Source organism: Salminus brasiliensis, chromosome 6 (genome assembly GCF_030463535.1).
Source record: "Salminus brasiliensis chromosome 6, fSalBra1.hap2, whole genome shotgun sequence".
NCBI lineage: Eukaryota > Metazoa > Chordata > Actinopteri > Characiformes > Bryconidae > Salminus > Salminus brasiliensis.
The window spans coordinates 9,564,008-9,585,215 of NC_132883.1; the positions used below are offsets into that span (position 1 = coordinate 9,564,008).

At 39.5% G+C, this 21,208-nt stretch overlaps 1 protein-coding gene across 1 annotated transcript in view; it reads left to right on the plus strand.

Moving 5' to 3' along the window:
• The window catches only part of ajap1 (adherens junctions associated protein 1), an 86,312-nt gene that overhangs the window by 28,021 nt on the left and 37,083 nt on the right, over positions 1-21,208 (plus strand). Inside the window, exon 2 of the mRNA XM_072681569.1 lies at positions 11,203-11,936. Within this exon, the coding sequence (XP_072537670.1) occupies positions 11,203-11,936 (734 nt within the window). The remainder of the gene's footprint in view (positions 1-11,202; positions 11,937-21,208) is intronic.

A 21,208-nucleotide genomic window follows, 5' to 3' on the forward strand; every position in this document is an offset into this window, starting at 1 on the left:
ATACTTCAAAGATGTGTCCTGCAAGAAAGGGTTATATGCAGTATTACTGCATAGGCTAAAGGGGATTGACCCTTTCACAAGTAAGTTCTGGCTACCTGTAATGGTTCACCCAGAGCATGTTCTCTTAGCATGAGGCCACAGCATTTTTGGGATGCGCTGTATGTTGTGGGAAGAATAATCAGTAGAGGGGTTTGGTGACTCAATAGAATTAAAGTTGATTCTCACACTATGTTAAAAGCTCACTTGGTGGGCCTGTACTTGCAAAAAGGTTAAGCATGTACAGTTGTAACTGGAGGTTTAGATAGACCATTGTCAAATTAATCTTGGTTCCATCTTTCCAGAGAATCCTGTCCCAGACAGGACTTTTTTAGATAGCCCTTGAATTAAAGCTGAAAGCCTACATCACATCTCCACATCTGCTTCATTTCAGATCCATTGAGGTGGTGTACAAAGGAAATGACAAAATCTGTGTCACTGTCCACATACTTATGGACTGGACTATATGTAGACAGAGAGAGATGCAGAGAAAGAGAGAGAGAGAGAGAGAGAGAGAGAGAGAGAAATGCACTAAAGGCTATCATGCTTTTCCAGTCTGCTCCTGATGGGACGTTACTTGTTGATCCATGTAATTACTGTGAGATGGCCAACTAGCTTCTCTCTGAAGCTGCTTCCCAAGGGTTGTTTCCAAACCACACCTTCCCTTACTGCCAAACTCCGAGCAGCGGTTTATGAGGACGGCTGTGCAGCAAGCCTGCATGTGTGTGTGTGATAATGTCATGAGAGAGCATGTGTGTGTGTCCCTGTGTGTGCTATCAGCACAGCAGGGGTATGAAATATCAGTGCTCTGCTGTCAGAGATATTTCCCTTAGCCTGTCACACTGCTTGCAAAACTAACACACACACACACACACACACACACACACACTCACTTACAACATAGTTGTTTTCCCTTGTGATTTCCCTTGTGTGAGCCTACATATTACTGCTGATACAGTATAAAGCCATTTGCATACCCATAAGTCCTCAGCCAGTACCCACTCTAAACCCACACTGTGCTTATGTACGCTTCAACGTTATCATATCATCATCAGGTTCAGGAGGAAGCACTGGGGTACGTCATGCACGATTTCTTCATTTTAGTGGTTAACCCCTTAACACTCCAAAGTCCATTACACACTAAGGTGTATTATTTAGTAACAGACTTCAGTACAAACTGGTGGGGCTATTCTTTGGTAATAGAAGCCAGTTTTCATTTCATTTTAATCCCAACAAAAAAGTGAAGGCACATCTCCAAAAGTGGTGGGGATTTACAATTTTATATAATTTTCTATTTCTATTTTTTTTTCAGTTCAAATATATGATGAAATAATTGTTAGTATGTCTTTATTTATTTATCCATTATTAATGTATTAGTTTACAGTTCTTTAAGTGTAAGTCAAAACATATTCCTTATTAAGTGCTTAGTCATTAGTAACTGAGGACACTGGTAATTTAGCTTCTTTATAGCTTTATTTATTATGAGACTGTCATTGACCTGATGAGTTCACACTGATCAGTATATTAATATTTAGTTGCAGAACACTAGAACACTGTTTATACCAAGGACATCAACATTTCAAGAGAAGTGAATTTCTGTCTTTTCAGAGCTTTTCTTAAATAAAAAGAACCAAGATTTGTTGTAAGGAGAAGGACTCTCTGCCTGTAGGAGTGTAAAGGTATAATATAACTGTCTCAGGAAGTATCACAGTTTTGAGGTACACAGTATCCAACAGTTCTTCTCCTTCTTCTTGTCATTTCCCTTCCTCTTCTTCTTGTCCTACTTCTTGACCTTTTTCATTTTCTTCTTAATCTTGTCTTTTTCCTTCTTCTTCTTTGTCTTGTTGTCCTTCTCCGTCTTTTAATAGTCAGACTTATTTACCCTTAAAGAAATAAAAACAATTTCCTTTAGACAAAAGTTTTATGCATTTTTTTTAAAGTAAAGTCTGAAAATACATTAAATAAATAAATGAATAAGCTGCACATTAGGTGAAGCGTTTCTGAACTATTTCAGGCTAATTATTTTTATTTTAGATTAATCTGCTGATTTTCTTCTTCATTAATCAATAAATTGTTTGGTTTGATTCTCTATTCAGTTGCATTTCTTTCAAACCAGTATTAAGCAAATGTAACTTGGCATTAAACTATTCTATTTTCTAAGCCCCACATGTAAAGGAGCTTATTTATATTAAACTGTTGTAATTTTTGTAGTCCAATTATGCTTGGAAAACACCTGACAAGTCAGTAAATAACTCTTGCCCCTTAATTTTATGCATGGCTATTCTGTTTGAGTTAATCAGTTAAAGTTGTCATATGGATCCTAATAGTGTTCGGCAGTGACCTTGTAGTACAGCATTGTTGTTTCCGTAACAGCACTGAAAGCTTAAGTGTGGGGAATACGATGCAGCAATTGTATGATACCTTCACACAACCACCCAAAGATTGTGAAGGTGTGAGAAATAGGTAGATGTCATGATGCATGATGATAAAGACTGTATTTTTACAAAGACTGTATTATACATATGCTGTACATCACCTAAAGCACAGCTGTGAAACAAACAAGCTATACGCACCAGTCATCTATATTACATGCTTAACTGACAGCAGTCCTGTAAATGGCATCTATTAGTAGCATAGCATATATACAGTATATAGTAGAAAAGGAAAAAGTTGAACACTTCTGCATTTGTTACAGCAGGTGCAGATCAGGCCGTTCTAGCAGGTTTAGCCCAATAGCAGACCACAAAATGCATAAAGAACTCCAAGACTGTCTCTGACAAACCGAAAATGTCATCACAGGGCCTACAGGTAGCGCTTGTCACAGTTGGTGTCAAAGTACAGCATCTACCATCAGAAAGAGACCAAACTAGTCTGTATGGAGGAAACCCTAGCTGTCTAAAAACCATCAGGGCAGGTCTAAAGTTAGCCCGAGAACATCTAGACGAAGACCAGGACTTCTGGAACAGTTTGTTCTGGACATGTCAATCTTGAGTGACCTGTAAAGCTTTTTTGTATTGTAAGTTTGTATTACAGTAGTGCTTTACAGGCAGTATAAGAAGTCCTTTTTGTAACGTGGAATGTTTTTTTAATGCCCTGCAGAGTTTGACTCATTGAACATGAATTCAGCTGAATAAAAAAATCAGCTCCTTTCACAAGCCTTTCCATGTTCTTATAGGAGCTAATGCACTTAAGTCCTATAATCATTCATTCCGTCTTCTGCTTTGTTTATCTAACCCCCAGAGCATGTTTCTGGAAGCCTGTATTTCTTTCATGATCATGTTTGTTCCTAATAGTACCTTTGGAATATCCCACAATGTATTGTTTTCTAATTTGGCTGTTTTTTGATGGATTGATGTCGAACCTGTGCCTGGAGGCATGAAATTGATTTGTTGCAGTTCAAGTGCATTGAATTCGGAAGGCATCATTTGCATTTTGGAGGCAGGATACCTAACATAGAGCTATTTGAGTGCCATGGAAGCATTTTGCTCTGCATTATACAGCGATCAGCCTAGCTAGTTTGTTCTGGCTGTCATTATGAATAAAATGGTGTTATTTCAGAACCTTTTAGCACCCTTCATGATAAATGGACCATCAGAAGTGATACAGAATTACTCGAAGTGAAATACATCAATGTGTGTTAAAGTTAAGATACAGAGATTTTAGAGATACAGAGATGTTTTAGTGGTTCGTCTGTATGGTCTTTAGTGCTTTAGTGCTCTTTCTCACTTTAGGAAACAGGAACAGGCAGCATGAGAGACATTCAATACTGAACAGGCTCTCAATATTGCTTTATTCAGCATCAAAGGAAGTATGGTTTTGACCTTCAGACCCAGAGTCCTCCAGATGTGTGTGCGTACGTGTGTGTCCGTGAGAATAAGCCTTCATGGTAATTAATGTATTCTTCTGTAGTCATTGTGTAGCCTTTATTGGCAAGGTCCAATTAGAACAGGATTATAGAAAGTTGATGATATTGCGGCATATGCGGCATATACAGGAGGACAGCAAGCAAGGGGGACGTATACAAACACACGCAATAAACTTTCTTTTGTGCAGTGGCCAGGTGTGAGGTCGTGCATAAGTCCCACATTGCCCACAAGTCCCACATTGCTTTCATGCTAACACCTTGTATCTCCACAATGACAGCTTTACAGGAGAAGGAAAAAAGTCAGTGTCGATGTGAATAACCTTTAACTTGGTAAATAAGTACCTTTTTTATATTTCGTGAATTGGCTCAAAATATAAACGTAAATATTCTATATATACACAAAGTATTGAGACACACCTCGTAATCATTGAATTCAGGTGTCTCATTCAGTCCAGTTGCCACAGGTGTGTAAAATCAAGCATCTAGCCATGCAGTCTGCCTTTACTAACATTAGTGAAAGAAGGGTGGTTCTCACTCTAAGAGTCTCAGCGTGGTGCTGTAATAGGGGCCACCGCTGCAACAACAAGTCATTTGGTAAAATTTCTTCCGTTCAGATATTCCACCATCAACTGTGAGTGCTGTTATTGAAATGTGGAAGCATTTAGGAACCACAGCAACTCGGCCACAAAGTGGCAGACCATGTAAAGTTTCAGTTTGCATAAAAGTCTCCAACCTCCTCTGGCATTAACATCAGCATAAAAGCTCTGTGCTGGAATGGCACATGGTGTGGGTTTGCAAGCCTGAGCTAGTTTGAAGAACAAATCTTGGTTCCAGATTTCTCCTGAATGCCTTTATCAAACATTGTGATTAAAGGATGATAACTATAAATAATACTAGACTCTCGCCAGGAGAGCTTTGGGGATGCTTTAATGAACACAGTTATGTAAATCTACCACTTTTTGTATTAATGTTACCTATATTTATACTAATATTAGTGTTTTACAGAGCAAATAAACACTTACTGCAAATGTAAATGCCGCAAACTATATATATATATATATATATATATATATATATATATATATATATATATATATATATATATATATATATATAGGTCCTGAAGCGTGGCCCTGTATTTCATTAGATTTCCTACAACATGAAAACATTTAGGCATTTAGAAAATCTGCAAAACACACACACATACACTTCATTTTCTGTGTTCTGTGTCGGACAGGCAGGACAGGCGAGCTGATTGAAAGCAGGCTGCATTATTCAAAGCTTCCTCAGCTCCATGCTGCGAGTGAACTGACTCTGAATCTCAATCTGCCTCCATAGTTTCCGCACCGTGGCGCTTTGCTTTGTTCCGTCCCAGAACAGTTCAACTTCATGATCATGAATATGTATAAAGAAGTGAGATTAACATAAGGCACATTTTATGCTCCAGCTCGCTGTGTTTTTGCTCTCAGGAATAATGCTGGATTGACTGCAAGCTTGCAAACAAACAGTGTCTGTACCATAAGGGACTTGGGAAAAAGCTTTGTTTTTAATCACTCTCCACAGTGGCCCTGTCTTTTCTGCATGCATTATTGGTCTTCTGCATACATTAGATTTATTTCATTATTTTTTCTGATCTACACTTTTCTGAAAATAAAGGTGCTGTAAACGGTTCTTTGAGCGAAACCATGGAAGAACCACTTTTAGTTCCATAAAGGACCTAAATAATTTTTCTAAAAGTTTTGTGTGTCTGTGAAGAACCTGTTGAAGGCTTAAAGAACCTTCTCTTGATCTAACGATTCTTTACCTAAGGTTCTTCACACTCACACCTCTTTTACAAACATGGTTCTGTAGGGGAACAAAAGCTGAGTAATAAAGCCACAAGAAAAGACATAGTTTTAGCATCTGCAGGTCGTTGACCTATCCATGCTCCATTTTAGCAAGTTCCCGTTCAGCCTAATGAGAACCTAATATACAATAGAGACAGGCAGTGTGGCAAATTTTGTTATTTGAGTATCATATCTGGTATATATTTGGTTGAGCAGTATAGCCTGTTAACCAACATAGATCTAACAAATCAGTAAATAAAAAAGACCAAACTCAGGCAAAGCCCACAGGTCTGCTTTTTAGATGATAGCACTGGTAATGGGAGGCAAAAATGTAAGAATCTTTTGTATTCAAAAGCAGTCAGGAGAAATGAGTATGTGTCGGATGAAGAACAAAGACTGCCTCTCCAGAGAGGTTAATGAGGTTGCTGATGCGGACATGTCATCTTCAACACAAGGCCTATTCTCCTCAGTGGACAATGTGCTCAGAAGAAAGCTTGTCAGAGATATAGATACTAGTTAGCAAAGGGCTGCACTGCAGTATCTGTGCATTTTTAGTCACCTAACACTGTGTTCTTGGGAACATGCTAATGATAAGGCATTCATGGTTCATGTGTGACTGGTGTGGCATAGTGGGTAACAACCTGCCTTCCCTGGTGAACAGGTGTTGATTTGCCTGACTGGGTAAGCTCTGCACTCTCACAAATAAGGGTCCTTGGGCAAGACACATAACACTATATTTGCCTACCTGTGTAACATAGTTAAAATGCAAGTTCTGTGTAAGAGTGTCAGCTCTTCTGGAGAGCATTCCAAGTGATGGGGGGAATCCTAATGAGTGGATTTAGGAAACTGACATGTACAAACTGGGGTAAAAAATGGGGTAAATGTCCAAAATGGGGTAAAAATAAAAAAAGAGTGTCAGCTAATAACCATCCAGTGATTTCTGGTACCTATGCAAATCTATAGGTTAGAGTTCTAAGTACTAGGGCTGCGTTTTGGCAAGAACCTGCCGATATTATACTTATTTTGATACAGGGGATATGAATCTGAATATTGCAATACTCCCAGATAGCATTCCCATGTGTGACCTCTATGCTTAGCCCAAATGGGAACCAGAAAGTTTTGACCATGGGTCACTTGTTGGCCCCAAATTTGGATGCCCACCGGGGTCAGTAACAGGACCAAGAGTGGTTAAACATGGGTCCCATTGGCAAACCATATCACATTGTGAGATTATGGTGGGCTGCAATGACGGAAATGGGCTCATTTGGGAATCCTTACTGGGTCCCAGTAACAGCACATGTTCACACCCACTCAGAGTATATGCCCACCTGGAACCCATCTGGCGTTCTACGTTCCACGTATGTGGGCTCTACATGAGCATATTGACTGGGCTATAAGCAAAGTGATATTTTTTAAATCAAATTTTAGGAAAGCTGTCAGAGCATAAAAACACAAAACAAAAAATGTACCACCAATCTTAGCATGTAAACTATTAAAAATGTATACTGCATTCTTTAGAATCAATACAGTATTGCAAAATATAATATCACAATACTTAGATATATTGATATTTTCTTACACCCCTAGTTGCTACACCATGGTTTTTGGTGCTAGACTCTGGTGTTGTAACTGTTTGAAGTTAGGCATCATTGAATTCAAAATGACTTTTTGATTTCCCACTATGCTAACATTAGCTTAACAGAAAAATGAAATGCTTCCAATCTATTTTAACAGTGTGACCGGATTTCCCATCAGGCTGTATTTTAGTCAAAGGCCATACAGGCCAAACCAGTGTATTTATATTCTTCCTTAGACCTTCTTAATCAATCTCTACATTTTTAGCCATTTATTTTCCTTTCATCCCTTTGCCCCTCTCTCCTTCCCTCTCTCCTTCCTTCACTCCCTCCTCCTGACCCTCAAATTAGAAATGAAACCCCATTATGGTCACAGTCAGAGCCTGCTTGTGTTTTGCATCCGTCTGCGCTCACCTCATCTTATTAACAAGTGTAGGACAGACTGTCATTAAACCGAATATCCACCTCCAACATCTTTTGGCTAATGTAAACACAGTGGACGCATCTCGACAGGAATTACCCCCTAATGGGATAAATTAGCACGGATGCTAGCCAGAGCTGGGTGAGGAATTACGCTGATGCTGGCAGGCAAGGGACCGGGCCCCACAGGACGAGGCCAAAGGGAATTCACGGCCTTTCATAATGAGCTACCCGCTCTCAGTCGAGCAGCCGACCCAAGGTCCTGACCCATTTCAGTCACCTCAGATATCATAGCTGCGATTTAGAATGCAGTGGGAGGGTGAAGGAGAGAGCAAGAGAGAGTGGGAGATAAAAAAAGAAGAAGGATGGGTGAGGTAATTATCTATGGTATACGTAGCTAGCATGCAGTAATAGAATAGAAGAACCATATGACCAGCTTAGTATGGGCCGATAAAACAAAGGTAAGCTAAAGTCTAAGTCTAAGCTAAAGAACCAAATAGAGATCCCCTGCTGGATCCCCTTTCCGAGGCTGTGCATGTGACGTGAGTATATAAATACTTGTGATGTGACCAGAAAAACTCCTGCGAAAACTTACCAGACCTCTCTCTTTTTATGAAATGAATTTGTTAGGCTTTTGCAGGGATGGTCACAAAGCACACTGATACCACATATTACAATACTCCGCCCTCCCCACTCAGAAAGACTGCTACTTTCAATGGACATGTCAAGATCTTTAGGACTGCTGCTTGAACTTGTTTAACTTGTTGTATGAACTTTTGTTAGCTAGCTTAACTTAAAACCAGAAGTTAAAAGAACAAGAACTTGACTTTTAATTCAATTAAACTAATACTTTTCATGCAACAACTTTACTAAATTTTTTTACGAACTTGGCCAGAAATCAGCAAAATAACTGTTAATAACAGTGTCGTATTCTGATTTATTTAGTCATGTCAAACTAATCATTTTCATATATGTCTAACTTACATTACTAACATTAATATACTAGCTTGCTAATTAGAAAGCTAAGACCTACACAACTATGCTAGCTTGCTGATTAACAAACTAAGGGGTACACAGGTAGCAACAATAACCTGTACTTCAGGTTTTCAAGATATGGGATGTACCTAGAACATGGAAAATAGACTAATAACATTAGTACCACTGACAGGTCAAGTGGAAGCAGATGAATTTGAGACACTTTACCAAATTATGATGGCTGGGCAGCTGGGTGTTCACAGTATGCAGTCGTCAGTACCAATAAAAAGTAGTCCAAGAAAGGGCAGTTAGTGAACTGGCGACAGAGTCATAGGTACCTATGGCTCATTGATGTGATTTGTGGGGGCTCCACTTGTCCTGGTGACAGATACTTCAGGGCACACTCTGAGGTCTTGTGGAGTCCATGCCTCCAATGATTAGATATGCTGTGGTGGCACAAGAGGGCCCTACTCAATATTAGGCAGGTGGTATTAATGGTAGTGCTGATTGGTGTATACAGCAGTAGGTGCTATGCAACTTTCACATTATGAGGCCAAGTCAAAAAGAGCAAGTAAAATAGCACTGACAGAAGTTATTTATGATATATACACATGCTATAGTCAGAAATGCACAATTTCTATTATATTATTTTGCATGATAGCAAGAACATATTACATTGCCCACTTCTTGCCATTGTTTCTGTGAGTGTGTGCTGAGCGAGTGTGGGTGTGAGCTTGCTAATCCCTCTACATTAGCCTTTGACCGTTGCTGGGCTGGCTGAAGGACAGTACAGATTACAGATATACCTTGATGAAGTAGCTGCACCTCTGAATCGATAGAAACCCTCTGTATTCAGAGAGAGTCAAAGACTCTCATACACAGCAGGACTAGGACGAGTTGCTGAAGCAAAGTTTTAGCATTTTGGAAAGATTGTTTTAATAGTACCCTGGTTTTCAGGTTTGAAGGGGGTATAAAATAAAGGCTTAATGATTAAAATTGACTAGATAACAGAATACCCTATATATACACTAATATTCATTTATTTAGAAACAAATTACCTTGTCTTTTAATAGTCTTTAGGAATTCGGTAGACAAGATTTGAGAAGAAATGGATGGACAACACGAACACCATGTCCACACTCGCCTCGATATTCATTAAAATGTAACAGAAAAGCAGAAGGGAAGCAGGTTGAGATACTATGGGATTAGTCTAGTGTAAAAGTGACTCTTTTATGCAGTGCCACAACCTTCTACTGTGATTTTGGCCAACGAATGCTTTAGCAGGGCAGCTCACAAAGAGCACATCAGACGAGGCAGTGGAGATTGGTCTCACAAAAGTCTTACAAAAAGCATTTCACAATGTGTTTAGTGTCTGACCTTTACGACGTGAAGGGGAAATACAAAATTAATTATTATTAGAGCTCCATTTGCAAGAGTTTAGCGAGTCACGAAGCAGAACGAAGCCTAAAGAGAAAGCCAGTGGAGTGTGAAACCACACTCAGAATAAAGGACAAGTCTCTATTGCATAAATGCTTTCGGGTGTAGTTAGTTAGGGGTGTAACGATACACATATTTTCAGGTTTGGAGTTTTGTTTTCCAGGCCAAGGTTTGATTAAAGCTTTGACAGCAAAATACTCTTCCACTAAAAACAGTCTAACAGTATGTGCAGAGCATAAGCCCCGCCCTCTCCTCCCATTTTACTCTAATGTGATGCAGTAGATTAGATCATATTAGTGGTGTCCACAAACAATACAAACAAGAGACTTGCGTAAGGGTCAGGAGAGTCTGAGTGGACTGAGGGGTGTATAATTGTAAATCTATAGTTTTCATATACATTGATCATCCATAACATTAAGACATGAAATTAATTGAAGGGCATGTCATTGATTTTCACATAACAGCGGCACCTGTCAAGGGGTGGGATACACATATTTGAGGGTTCTTGAGGGTCATGTGTTGGGAACAGGAAAACTGGGCAAATATAAGAATCAGTGACTAAGAAAGAGTGACTCTGACAAGGGCCAAGTTGTGATGGCTAGACAACTAGGTCAGAGCATCTCCTAAACGCTAGTGTCTTGAGGGTGTTCCCGGTATGCAGTGGTCAGAACAAAAGTGCTCCAATGAAAGCACAACCGGTGAACCGGCGAAAGGGCCGCCAAGACCCAAGTAATTGATACTCAATGGGAGTGAAGGCTAACCCATTTGGTCTGAAGCCGTAGAACAGCTACTGTACACAATTATGGCTGTCTTTTGGAGGCCTTGACAAGTCAGAGCTGTTTTGATGGCATGCCAGGGATTTGCAACATTAAGCAGGTGGTTTTATTGTTATGGCTTATCATTTGTTCAGCTTTTCATTGCTTTATTGTACTGTAATCCTAAAAAATAACCCTAAAGAGCGACCTTTCTCATTTCCTCAAAGTAACACTGATGTGGATGGTATGGATTTTGTGTTGATCAAGGGGATCCAATTAGACTCATCTGTATTTTTTTCTCTCTCTCTATCCAGTTCCATGGCTGCTTTGAAACCTTCAGGCCTGCTGGGATGCAGAATGTGGATCCTCTTCGCTCTCATCCACCTTACTATGGATCTGTCGTTGTGTGCTCCAGCAGGACAGAGTCTGCCGCTCAAGTTGCTGCCTCGATCAACGCCCCGCCTGCGGCCCCGCCCCCTACCAACCAGGGACGCGCCCAGCACCCAGCACTGGAGGACTCTGGGCACCTGGCAACGGGGCGTCCCACCTCCTCCTGTCCCATCACCTGGGTACCGAGGAGGAACAGGATTATGGGGGTTGGGGTCGAAACCACGGGCGCAGAGGCACAGGCGTCACCTTTGCGAGGGGTGCAGTTCGAAGTCCCGCCCCTCAGAGGGAGAGGATTCTCTGGAGTTCTTAGAGGGGAGTAAAGCCGATATCGTGCGCTATTTGTTGCGTTCACGGAGGCAGCTGAAATGGGATGACCAGGAAGGGAGGACCACCACAGTGGCCGGATTTATCGACTGGGGTCCAACGGGAACGGACGAGGGTCCAGAGTACGACGTTAAAGTGGTTCCTAACACCACAGCCACCACGAAAGCCTCCACCACTACCACCACAACAACTACTATCTCCACCACCACACGCAGCCCCCAAAGGACTTACGCGGTGGTCACAACCGCCCATCCCAGGAGGCTGAGCACCACACAGCCTACGGTTAACCTCGGGGTGACTGTAAAGCCACAAAAGCCATTTGGGGACACACCAGGTAAGACAGTACATGTTCACTATTTCTATACAGCGGTACAGCAAGTTCTAAACAGCTCTAAGGGCTTAGGATTGTGGGTTCAGTCCTCTCTCTGGTCACCATCTCTGAGGAGTTTGGTGTGTTCTCCCCATGTAGGTCTTCTCCAGGTACTGTGGTTTCTGCCCACCCCCTAAAAAGCACACATGGTATCACCCAATGATTCTGGCTATGCTCCTGACCAGGAAGAAGCAGATAAGAAGATGGATGGAGATGGTTCTTTTGGAACATTGATTTGTTGCTAAATGCCTATATTTGAATGGAAATGTCAAAAACCTACTCTACATAAAAAGCTTGCAGCGAGAGTAGTGATGCAAGTTATTGATGATTAGGATTCTAGAGAAGATCCTATGAAAAGCATTTTTTCAAGGTACATTAAACTACCTTTTACCTCACTTACAAAAACATAGTTACTTACAGAACCATACTTGGAAATGTTCTTAAGGAAAACAAGTGTTGTTCTTCTTTGTGCCTTTTTAATACAGATATCATACTTAAACCTTTCTTATTTCATCTACACCAATTAGCCACAACATTAGCACCACTGACAGGAGAGTGAAAACCGCCTTTATCTACAGTGGCATCTGTCAATGAATCTGATATATTAGGCAACAAGTGAACAGAAAGCAGGAAAAATGGACAAGTGTAAGAATCTGAGCCCCTTTGACAAGGGCCAGGTTGTGATGGCTAGACGATTGGGTCAGAATTTCTCGCAAAACATCAGACAGGTCTTGTGGGGTGTGCAGTGGTCAGTACTAACTAAAAGTGCTCCAAGAAAGAACAACCCATGAACTGGCGACAGGGTCATAGGCACCTAATGCTCATTGAGGAACACATTCAGAGGCATTATGGATTCCATGCCTTAAATGCTTAGATCCGTTGTGGTGGCACAAGGGGGACTTACTAAAAATTAGACAGCTGGTGCTAATGTTATGGCTGATCAGTGTATATATCTGTTTGTTTTGATCAGTAAATCATCCAGCGCCTTCAGTGTTTAGATGATGTGAATTGTTTTCATTGATTTCAAGCCCATTTTCAGATTCAGTCATGTAAGAGCTATAGTCTTTTTTCTCTCTGCTTGTTTTTTTTGGAGAGGAATTTGGGTGGAAATATAAAACATTCAGTTCACGTTGAGCTTTCTGTAGGAAGATGATCAGAGTTTTTGGATCTGCGTAGGAAATATGATGATCAGCCTCTCAGCTGCTGAAAGGCCTGGAATCTGTTGTACTTCTATATCAATTGTTGAGCAATTGCGAGGCTTGAGTCACCCGTATCTGTGAGTAGTGTTTTTCAGCCCTTTGGCTGTGGTTATATGATAGCCAGGCTGTTGAACCGCAGGTTCAGTGCCACCTCAGGAGATCTGTTATCATGGTCCATGGAACCTCTAAATATGGTGCATTGTCATGTGAGCTCAAGCACAAGAAAATGAATCAGCTGCCATTCTTGTGTGTTGCTGTTCTATTTGGGAAAAAGAAAATAGCAGCCGTTTTTCTCTGTGTACCATACGTTCTTACAGACCACAAATAAATACAATGTTTTGGATGAAATATGATTAAATTATTGCTCATCTGCACCGTTTGTTGGTCTTTACCATTGTTGGTCTTCGCCTCTTATTTTACACGGCAAATTGATGGTCCTGCTATGAGGTTGACCAGCTCTGCACATTAGGGCACCATCAATTACATTGAACTATGAGCAAATTAATATTAAGGTCTCCATAAAAGCAGATTCATGGTTAATAAAATAAGCCAGAGCAGTTTTATTTGTCTCCTGCAATGGCACATTCCTGTTCTAAGAAGTCTGCTTAAGCATATAGGTCTATATATACTGGCCACATGTATACTGAATACTGGATACTTATTTGGATACTAATAAGTGTCTTACTCATTAGTACAACTTTACATGGATATGTAGTGTGCTTTTATCTGTGGTGATAACTTTACATAATAAACACTGTGTACAGATACAGATAGCAAGGTAGAGACACATTATGGTATTTCTAAGGTGGAAAAACTGGTATACAACCAGTATAAATTACTAGTATATGACCAGTATTTATCTAAAAGGGGTCGACATTTATGCTAAAGCAGCTTCTCCAAAATATGAAGGGTATAGTATGTACATTTTTTATGTTTGCACAGTGCACTGCACCCATTGCAACCACCTAGCAACACCATAAGAACCACCTATTAATCTAGTGGTTAAACTTAGTTACACCAAAGCAACCAACAGGGATACCCTAGCAACCACCTAAAATACCATAGCAACCACTTAGCAACACCATACCAACCACCCGGCATCGACTTTACTCTGTCAAAACAAATGAAACACACATTACATATGAATATGCATAACTGGAGTGTATGAAAAGTGATTAAATTCATATTGGAAAACTGGTGAATTAGTACTGTACTGTATTTGATTTTAAATAATGTTAAAGTTGGCAAATATTCAACTGAAAACCTGTGCACTCCTACAAGCTTCATGTTCGATGGAGCTCAAGTTTAAATATAAACAAATACCAACACATACAAAGTCTAGCACACTAAAGTGCCATATTTTGTATGTGTTTATATTCTGTATGTTACCTTGAAGGCACCACATTTTTGCACACATTCTTTTCCTTGCTTTCTTTTTTTCTCTGAGGTCTATTTATGATGTATTTTAAGTTTGCGCAACAAAAACATAATCTATTTTTACATGACCACCCCCCTATTGCCCTTCTTCACCTTGAAAACAGAATCTTATTGTGACTAATTTCTGCAGATAATATAAATGTTGTGGTTGGCTGTCCAGTATTGTTCCTCATCTATGTGAATCCCTCATTTAGATACCAGATTCTCTTTAATTTCTCACTCCTCAACAATGTTCATGTTGTTTTGCACTCTTACTCTCACACACTGGGTTACACTGACCCAGCATCATATGAATAACCCAACAGTTGGATCATAAGAATAAGCTAATGATTAAGCTAATGGTGTGGGGGGGGGGGGTGGACATATTTTTACAATACAAATACTTATCTGATAACAATTATTTATTCTTTAAAATGATAAATGATAAAGTTAATTTCCAGTTAACTGTTTCTCATAAAACCTATTAGCAAGCTATCATTGGCTTATCCTATCAGTCACACAACAACAGGAATATATAATACATATAATGCAAATGTTTACATAATGATTTGTCAGTGCTATTCTGAAGCAAAAGCTATTAAGCCAAATCTCCTCTAATCAGTTTCCTAAAGTGCTGTTAATTATTTTAACAGACTTCTTTAGGAGCTGTTAATTACAGTTATTAATGCTGATAATTACTTAGAACCCATTGGCTGGGTTGTTGCTGTGACATAGCCAGTAATCCAGCTGCTGGGATAGACAATAACTACTCAGTACCAATTTCTAAATCACCCAGCGACGTAGGCTAGCATGTAGGTAGAACATCAGATTTTAGTGTATGTATGCATTGGTGAATGGTGAATCAATTTATCAGTAAATATTTTGCAGTATTATATAAACCCATATAAATAGCTGTGTGTCTGGTGTCATCTGAACCTCGGACAAGCTGTACCTTTTGCTCATTTCTGTGCAGGTACTTACAGAGTGACTCCAAAACTCCAGAATGAGAAATAACACAAGACAGTGACTCAGAAAGGCTGTCTGTGATTAAATGTTGACTTGTATCTCTTGTCACTTTCTGGATTTGTCTTTAATTCTGTATATTGGCCTGCTGCGTTTGTCTGCCTTATTCATATAGGGGGAAAAAAGCACATCCTGCCTCGAGGCACACCATAATTACCCAGTGCAGAACAGAAGCTGAGTTTCCTGATGAAACAAAAGCCCCGTCAAGGTGATTCCCATCCGGTTTCTCATTCTGGGGGCATTTCAGGCTAATCTGGCCTGGCCAAAAAAAAACAAAAACGGATGTGCCAATATCAAACCACTTTATCACAGGACCGTAGCAAGCTAAGCAAGGTTGACCATATTGCTCATTATGTGTTAGCACTGCAGTTAAGCTAGGATGTACTGCACTGCTGAGTGGATTAACAAAAAGAGGCGCTAATTAGTAATTATGAGCAACTTTGTGTTGCTAGGGTTGGCTAGTTTAGCGTGTTATTTACTTTCATGGACATTAACACAGTTGCAGCTTTGGAATGAGCATATGACCAGTGCAGTATACACCTCTGTTTGTTTGGCTCACAGGGCTTTTTTATAGAAGCCTGCTTTTCAAAAGAGAGTCAAAGGTAAGGGTTTTAGCCTTCTCAGTTTTACAATTTCTCATAAGGTAACAATTTTGACGTGAGGTATTACTCTTTGAGAAGGGGGTGATTATTTCAGCATAATAACTCACTCTTTTGATATAAAACATACATTATTTTGGCATGTATTGCACGGTGTAATAAATCATTCCAAAACATATCTTAATGCTAAATTGTAAATTTAATGCTGTATTGTAAATTGTTTGATTTGGAACTAGGGGTGCCCATATTTTATCATATCGTGATCAATTATGTTATCATGGTACACAATAAGCTTTTTCCAAGCATATCGAGGATATTGTCTCAACAACACTGATTGACTGCACATTTCATTACAAACTGTGTAATTAGTCTGGTTTAATTGGACAGAGTGCAGCACATTTTGATTAGAAACCACTGTACTCAGTACGGGAGAGTATTTGAATAGTAGCTTTAAAGACTCGGCCGCTACTGATGCATTTGTATTGTGTATCATGATAAATATTGTGCATCGTTAGAAGTGTCTTTAAATGTGGTGATATAATATTTTTACCATATCGCCCACCTCTACTTGGAACCGGTGGTGAGTGTGAACTCTCAGTGATATGCAGCTCATTAAAGCTTGGCAGTTACATCTCTGCAACGTAAACCATAGCGTTCACAAAATAACAGGTAGGCTCAATAATGCAGGCAATGCACAGCCACAAGAGTTTCTAAATGTGCTTTTATGAGTAGTCTTTTTATGAGTAGTAAAATCATTATTTACAGTTTTTTTCTTAAAGGTACCAAAGAATGAGCTTTTAGTGAGAATTACTGAGATTTTAAATGATTAAATAGAAGGTATGTTTCTTTGGTTGGTGTGATTTGGTTTAACAAGCCTATTTATATTCCTGTTATTTTGCCTTAGAATGAAACATGCTGATTTTCCTTGATGGTTTGCATGTGAAAAATTTGATTAGCACTGCTCTGATTGGCTGGTTTTTATAGCACCACAGTGGTTCACGCAGAAGTTCTAGCATAGCTAGCGTAAGTTCTAGCATAGCTAGCGTACTATAGCATAGCTTTGCTTTTTGCACTGTAACAAGAACGTTGTTTTGTTTAAATAATGGTATGGAAATGGTACGTTGCTTGCTTCCTGGATTATGCTTCACTATGATCACAAGGCCTGGTTTGGTCAGCAACCAACCACAGTGTTCTGATATCTAGCAGAGTCTGGTGGTGATGTGCTGTTCTCCAGTGTTACTGATGGACAGTCACACACACACACACACACATTTGTACATATTGTACATATGTACATTTATACATTCATGTTTAAGTAAAAACATTGTATTTTTTGGAAGTGGCTGTTGAGTTTGGCCACTTTGCAGCTTTAGGTATCAAAAGGATTTTGCTAGTGGGCTAAGTGTATAAAACTTTAGGGGCCATAAATATAAACAGTCAAGAATCGAACCATTTCACAGTCCTGTTTTGATTATTCCAGGTTTTCTTTTCAATGAAGACCCCCAAGGATATGAGGTTCACAGTTTGTCACTTCTATATACTGACCTCCATTATTCAACTATGCCAAGGTAAATACAGTTTTCTATTCCAGGGCACCTATAAGACACTGTGATACATGTACAATCTAGCCATAAGAGCTTAAAGCATGGTCTTACAGTCTGTGTTTATCCTTAGTTGTGGTTAATCCAGTATGTGCTTCATTTTAATAACCTCCTCCCAGTATTTTCTGCTTTGAGGGGGAAGCTCTAATAAGTGCATATGCAATGAGGCAAAAGTGCTAAAGAACAGTGACTGCCTCTTTGATCTCATTATGGGCGCTAAAGAGCTGCCGCACCTGTTTAGCAAGTCATGAGACACTTTTTAATGCCAAAACAGTGTTTGCGACAGGCCAACAAGCTCGTAAATCTGTGCCTATGCATTGTACTAGACTGCTCGTATAATGGAGGTCTGAAGTGCAGAACTGATTTTCTGATTTTTTTTTTCTTGCCCACTCCTGACTAGAAATAACAGTGTCATAAATGCTCTACATGAAATGTATCAGCTCTGTACTGCAGGCTGATACATTATGAGATGGAGATAACCTCTTAACACAATGGAGCTAATGGAGAAATATCACACAGTCAATTAAACAGCTAATGCAATTAAGCTTTTTTCTGAGTTGGAACTTTGCATAGATGTATCTAAGTGAATGCACACTGATTAACCACCCTTGTAGCTCATAGAAGAGCCCACACCAGTATAAAAAAGCTTTTTGAAATTGTCTAGTGCTACTGGAGACCTATTGTATCTGTTATCTAACAGTGTTAGACAGACATCCCTTCATGTTTTACAAGTTATATATCTTCTTATATGTTTAAAGAACCACAGTGAGAGGACACAAAGAGGACAAAAATGAAGACTAGAGAATAATAAAAATAAATAAATTACAATAAAAACAAGGCTATGCTATGGTATACTATGCTATGCTATTCTATGTGACATGTGATGTAAACCAGCCAAAATGACAGGGTTGTAAATAGGCTACTACGTATTCATCAAAGTACAAGTTAAAATACTGAATAAATGCATTGATGGTCATCCAGGCCACCTGAAAGGTATTTCTGTTCAGATGTTCTTAGCGGTCATTTAACACTCACCTCCTGCTAAACCATATGCAGAAAGTATATTAACTACACAATTTGCAATGGACCAACTCTTCCTGAATAAAGAAGCAGCTCTATTGGATTTCTAGGTTTTGGTAAATTATAAAATATTCTACATTTGAAGTTTGAAGTTAGTCTGCAGACGTATATCTGCAGAAACTATTTACGTAGGACACAGACATTGTAGAATTGAGACACATTACAGCATTGCATTAAACCAATGAGTAGGAAACAGTGTACAACTGTACAACGTCTCTCGCAAGCCAAGCCAAGTCAAGTCAGATTTATTTGTATAGCACTTTTTACAACTGTTGTCGTCACAAAGCAGCTTTACATAATTATAATTAATAAAAGACAGAAGGAAGAAATAATGTAAGAAGAAGAAATAATGTAAGCAAAGCAAAGAAACCCCAGGTCTAGCACCTCTGCTGGCTGGTTGCAGTATTTTTCAGTATATTTCAGTTTTATCTTATTGATGTACAGCCTTTCACAACAAATGTTCTCACAAGTTCAAGTTCAAGGCAAGGAAAAAAACGTGAGAAGTACGGAGACTGAAAAATGGAACTTGTCGTCCTCTGGTCGAGTATAATGTGTTGCTCTGCCCATCCCCAAATGTTTCAGTAACAAAACAGCCCATTTCCATCTCAGTTTTCTCCTCTTTCCAGTGTCTAATTCCAGCAGTTAGTTCTCCCACTGGTACATTTTTTATTTTACCCCAGAAATCAGTTTATCGTAAGAAGGCATCACAGAATACACTAGGCCTGAAACAACCTCTAGGGTTAAACTGCACATTTTGAATACAGCTGTGTTCCAACACAATCCTACCTTTAGTGTTGAAACAGAAACAGTTCAGTTTTGGAGCGCAGTGACATCACAGCTGCTACAGTGCTGATTCCAGCCATTTTCACCAGGGAAGACCCCAAAAGACAGCTGCTGACACTGCCATTTAATCAACATTCAAGGCCACTTTAAATTGCATACATCCCTTTTCCTGCTGAACTCCGCCTGTTTTTGTGTCTCCAAGGCCTCGGCGGCAGTGCGACTGTGTGCAGTTTTACTGCATTCAAGCCTCTTCCTCCCCCCCCCAAAGACACCATCTGCCAAATCACAGCACAGGGATATTTCATGTTTGATCCAAGCGTTTGATTCCGAGATGTGACAACCTTGACTTGGTGACTTTCTTGTCACAGCGTGAGTTATGCTTTACACTGATCCAGCATGACTCAGCTATTTCCTATGTTGGAGGGGGGGGTCATATGGGAGTAGGTGTATGGCAGCGACTGTGTGGATGGATGTGTATGTGTGTGGGGCTAAATGTGTGACTTATAGCTCAGTAATGTCCAGCTTCTGCAGTCTTTAATGGCAAAGCTAGTGTTGTGGATCCTCCCAGATGGAGGTGTCAGGCTGGGATGATTTAAAGCTCACACATACCTGCTGCTCTTCACCGCAGGCTTGTTATCACACTTCAGGGAATATAGGCTAATCACTAATGCCTTATTTGATGGCTACCGCATATGGATATTCAATGCAAAAGCATTAAATAACTAATTAAAAAAGCAAAACTTGAGTATTTCTGAACAGCTTATGTCAAGTCAAATAAATAGCTTTGATAAACATGAACTATTTTAATAAATATTTTATCATTGTCATGCAAAAAACTTGTTTTTCCATAGATGTCATTTACATTGTTTCAACATCATGATGAATGGACCAATGAAAGGGCTCCAAAATTTCTTAGAAATCATGTATTTTGCATTGACTTCCATTGAAAGTTAAGAAGGTTTTTCACTTCTCCTGGAAAGTTGCCATATTGCTGGTGTCCGACTCGACAGCTGAAAGCTTTTCTTTAAAGCAGCATTATGCAATAATTAGTTTAATAATTAATTTTGTGCTCTTGGGCGCACCCTTCAGTTGAGGAGTGTAATTCACTTTTAAATCACTGCTGTAAATAAAAATGGTGCTTTGAGCACCCCCTTATGGACAGTTGTTGACAAACTGAGAGATATAGTAATGTTACAGAAATCTACACAAATGTGACCCGGATTGTGTACAAGAGGTCTCGACTCTTGTGGCACTTGACCAAAGTTGTTTAGTGCAGTAGCTGAATTCTGGCTGTTACAGTCAATGTACCATCCACTGAAGCAAATGTTGCTTTAATTAATGGTTTAAATACTGATTAAATATTACTGTCTAAATATTATTCAGTGCTTGTACATTTGTTTTTAAAGCAGCGTTATGGGAAGACTGGAATTGTTGCCCTACAGTTTTACTCCACTGCCGTAAATACAAATCTGGATTTGAGTTCCCCCTCATGAACAGCTGTACACATGCATTTGTTTGCAAGTGGAGGTGAGAAA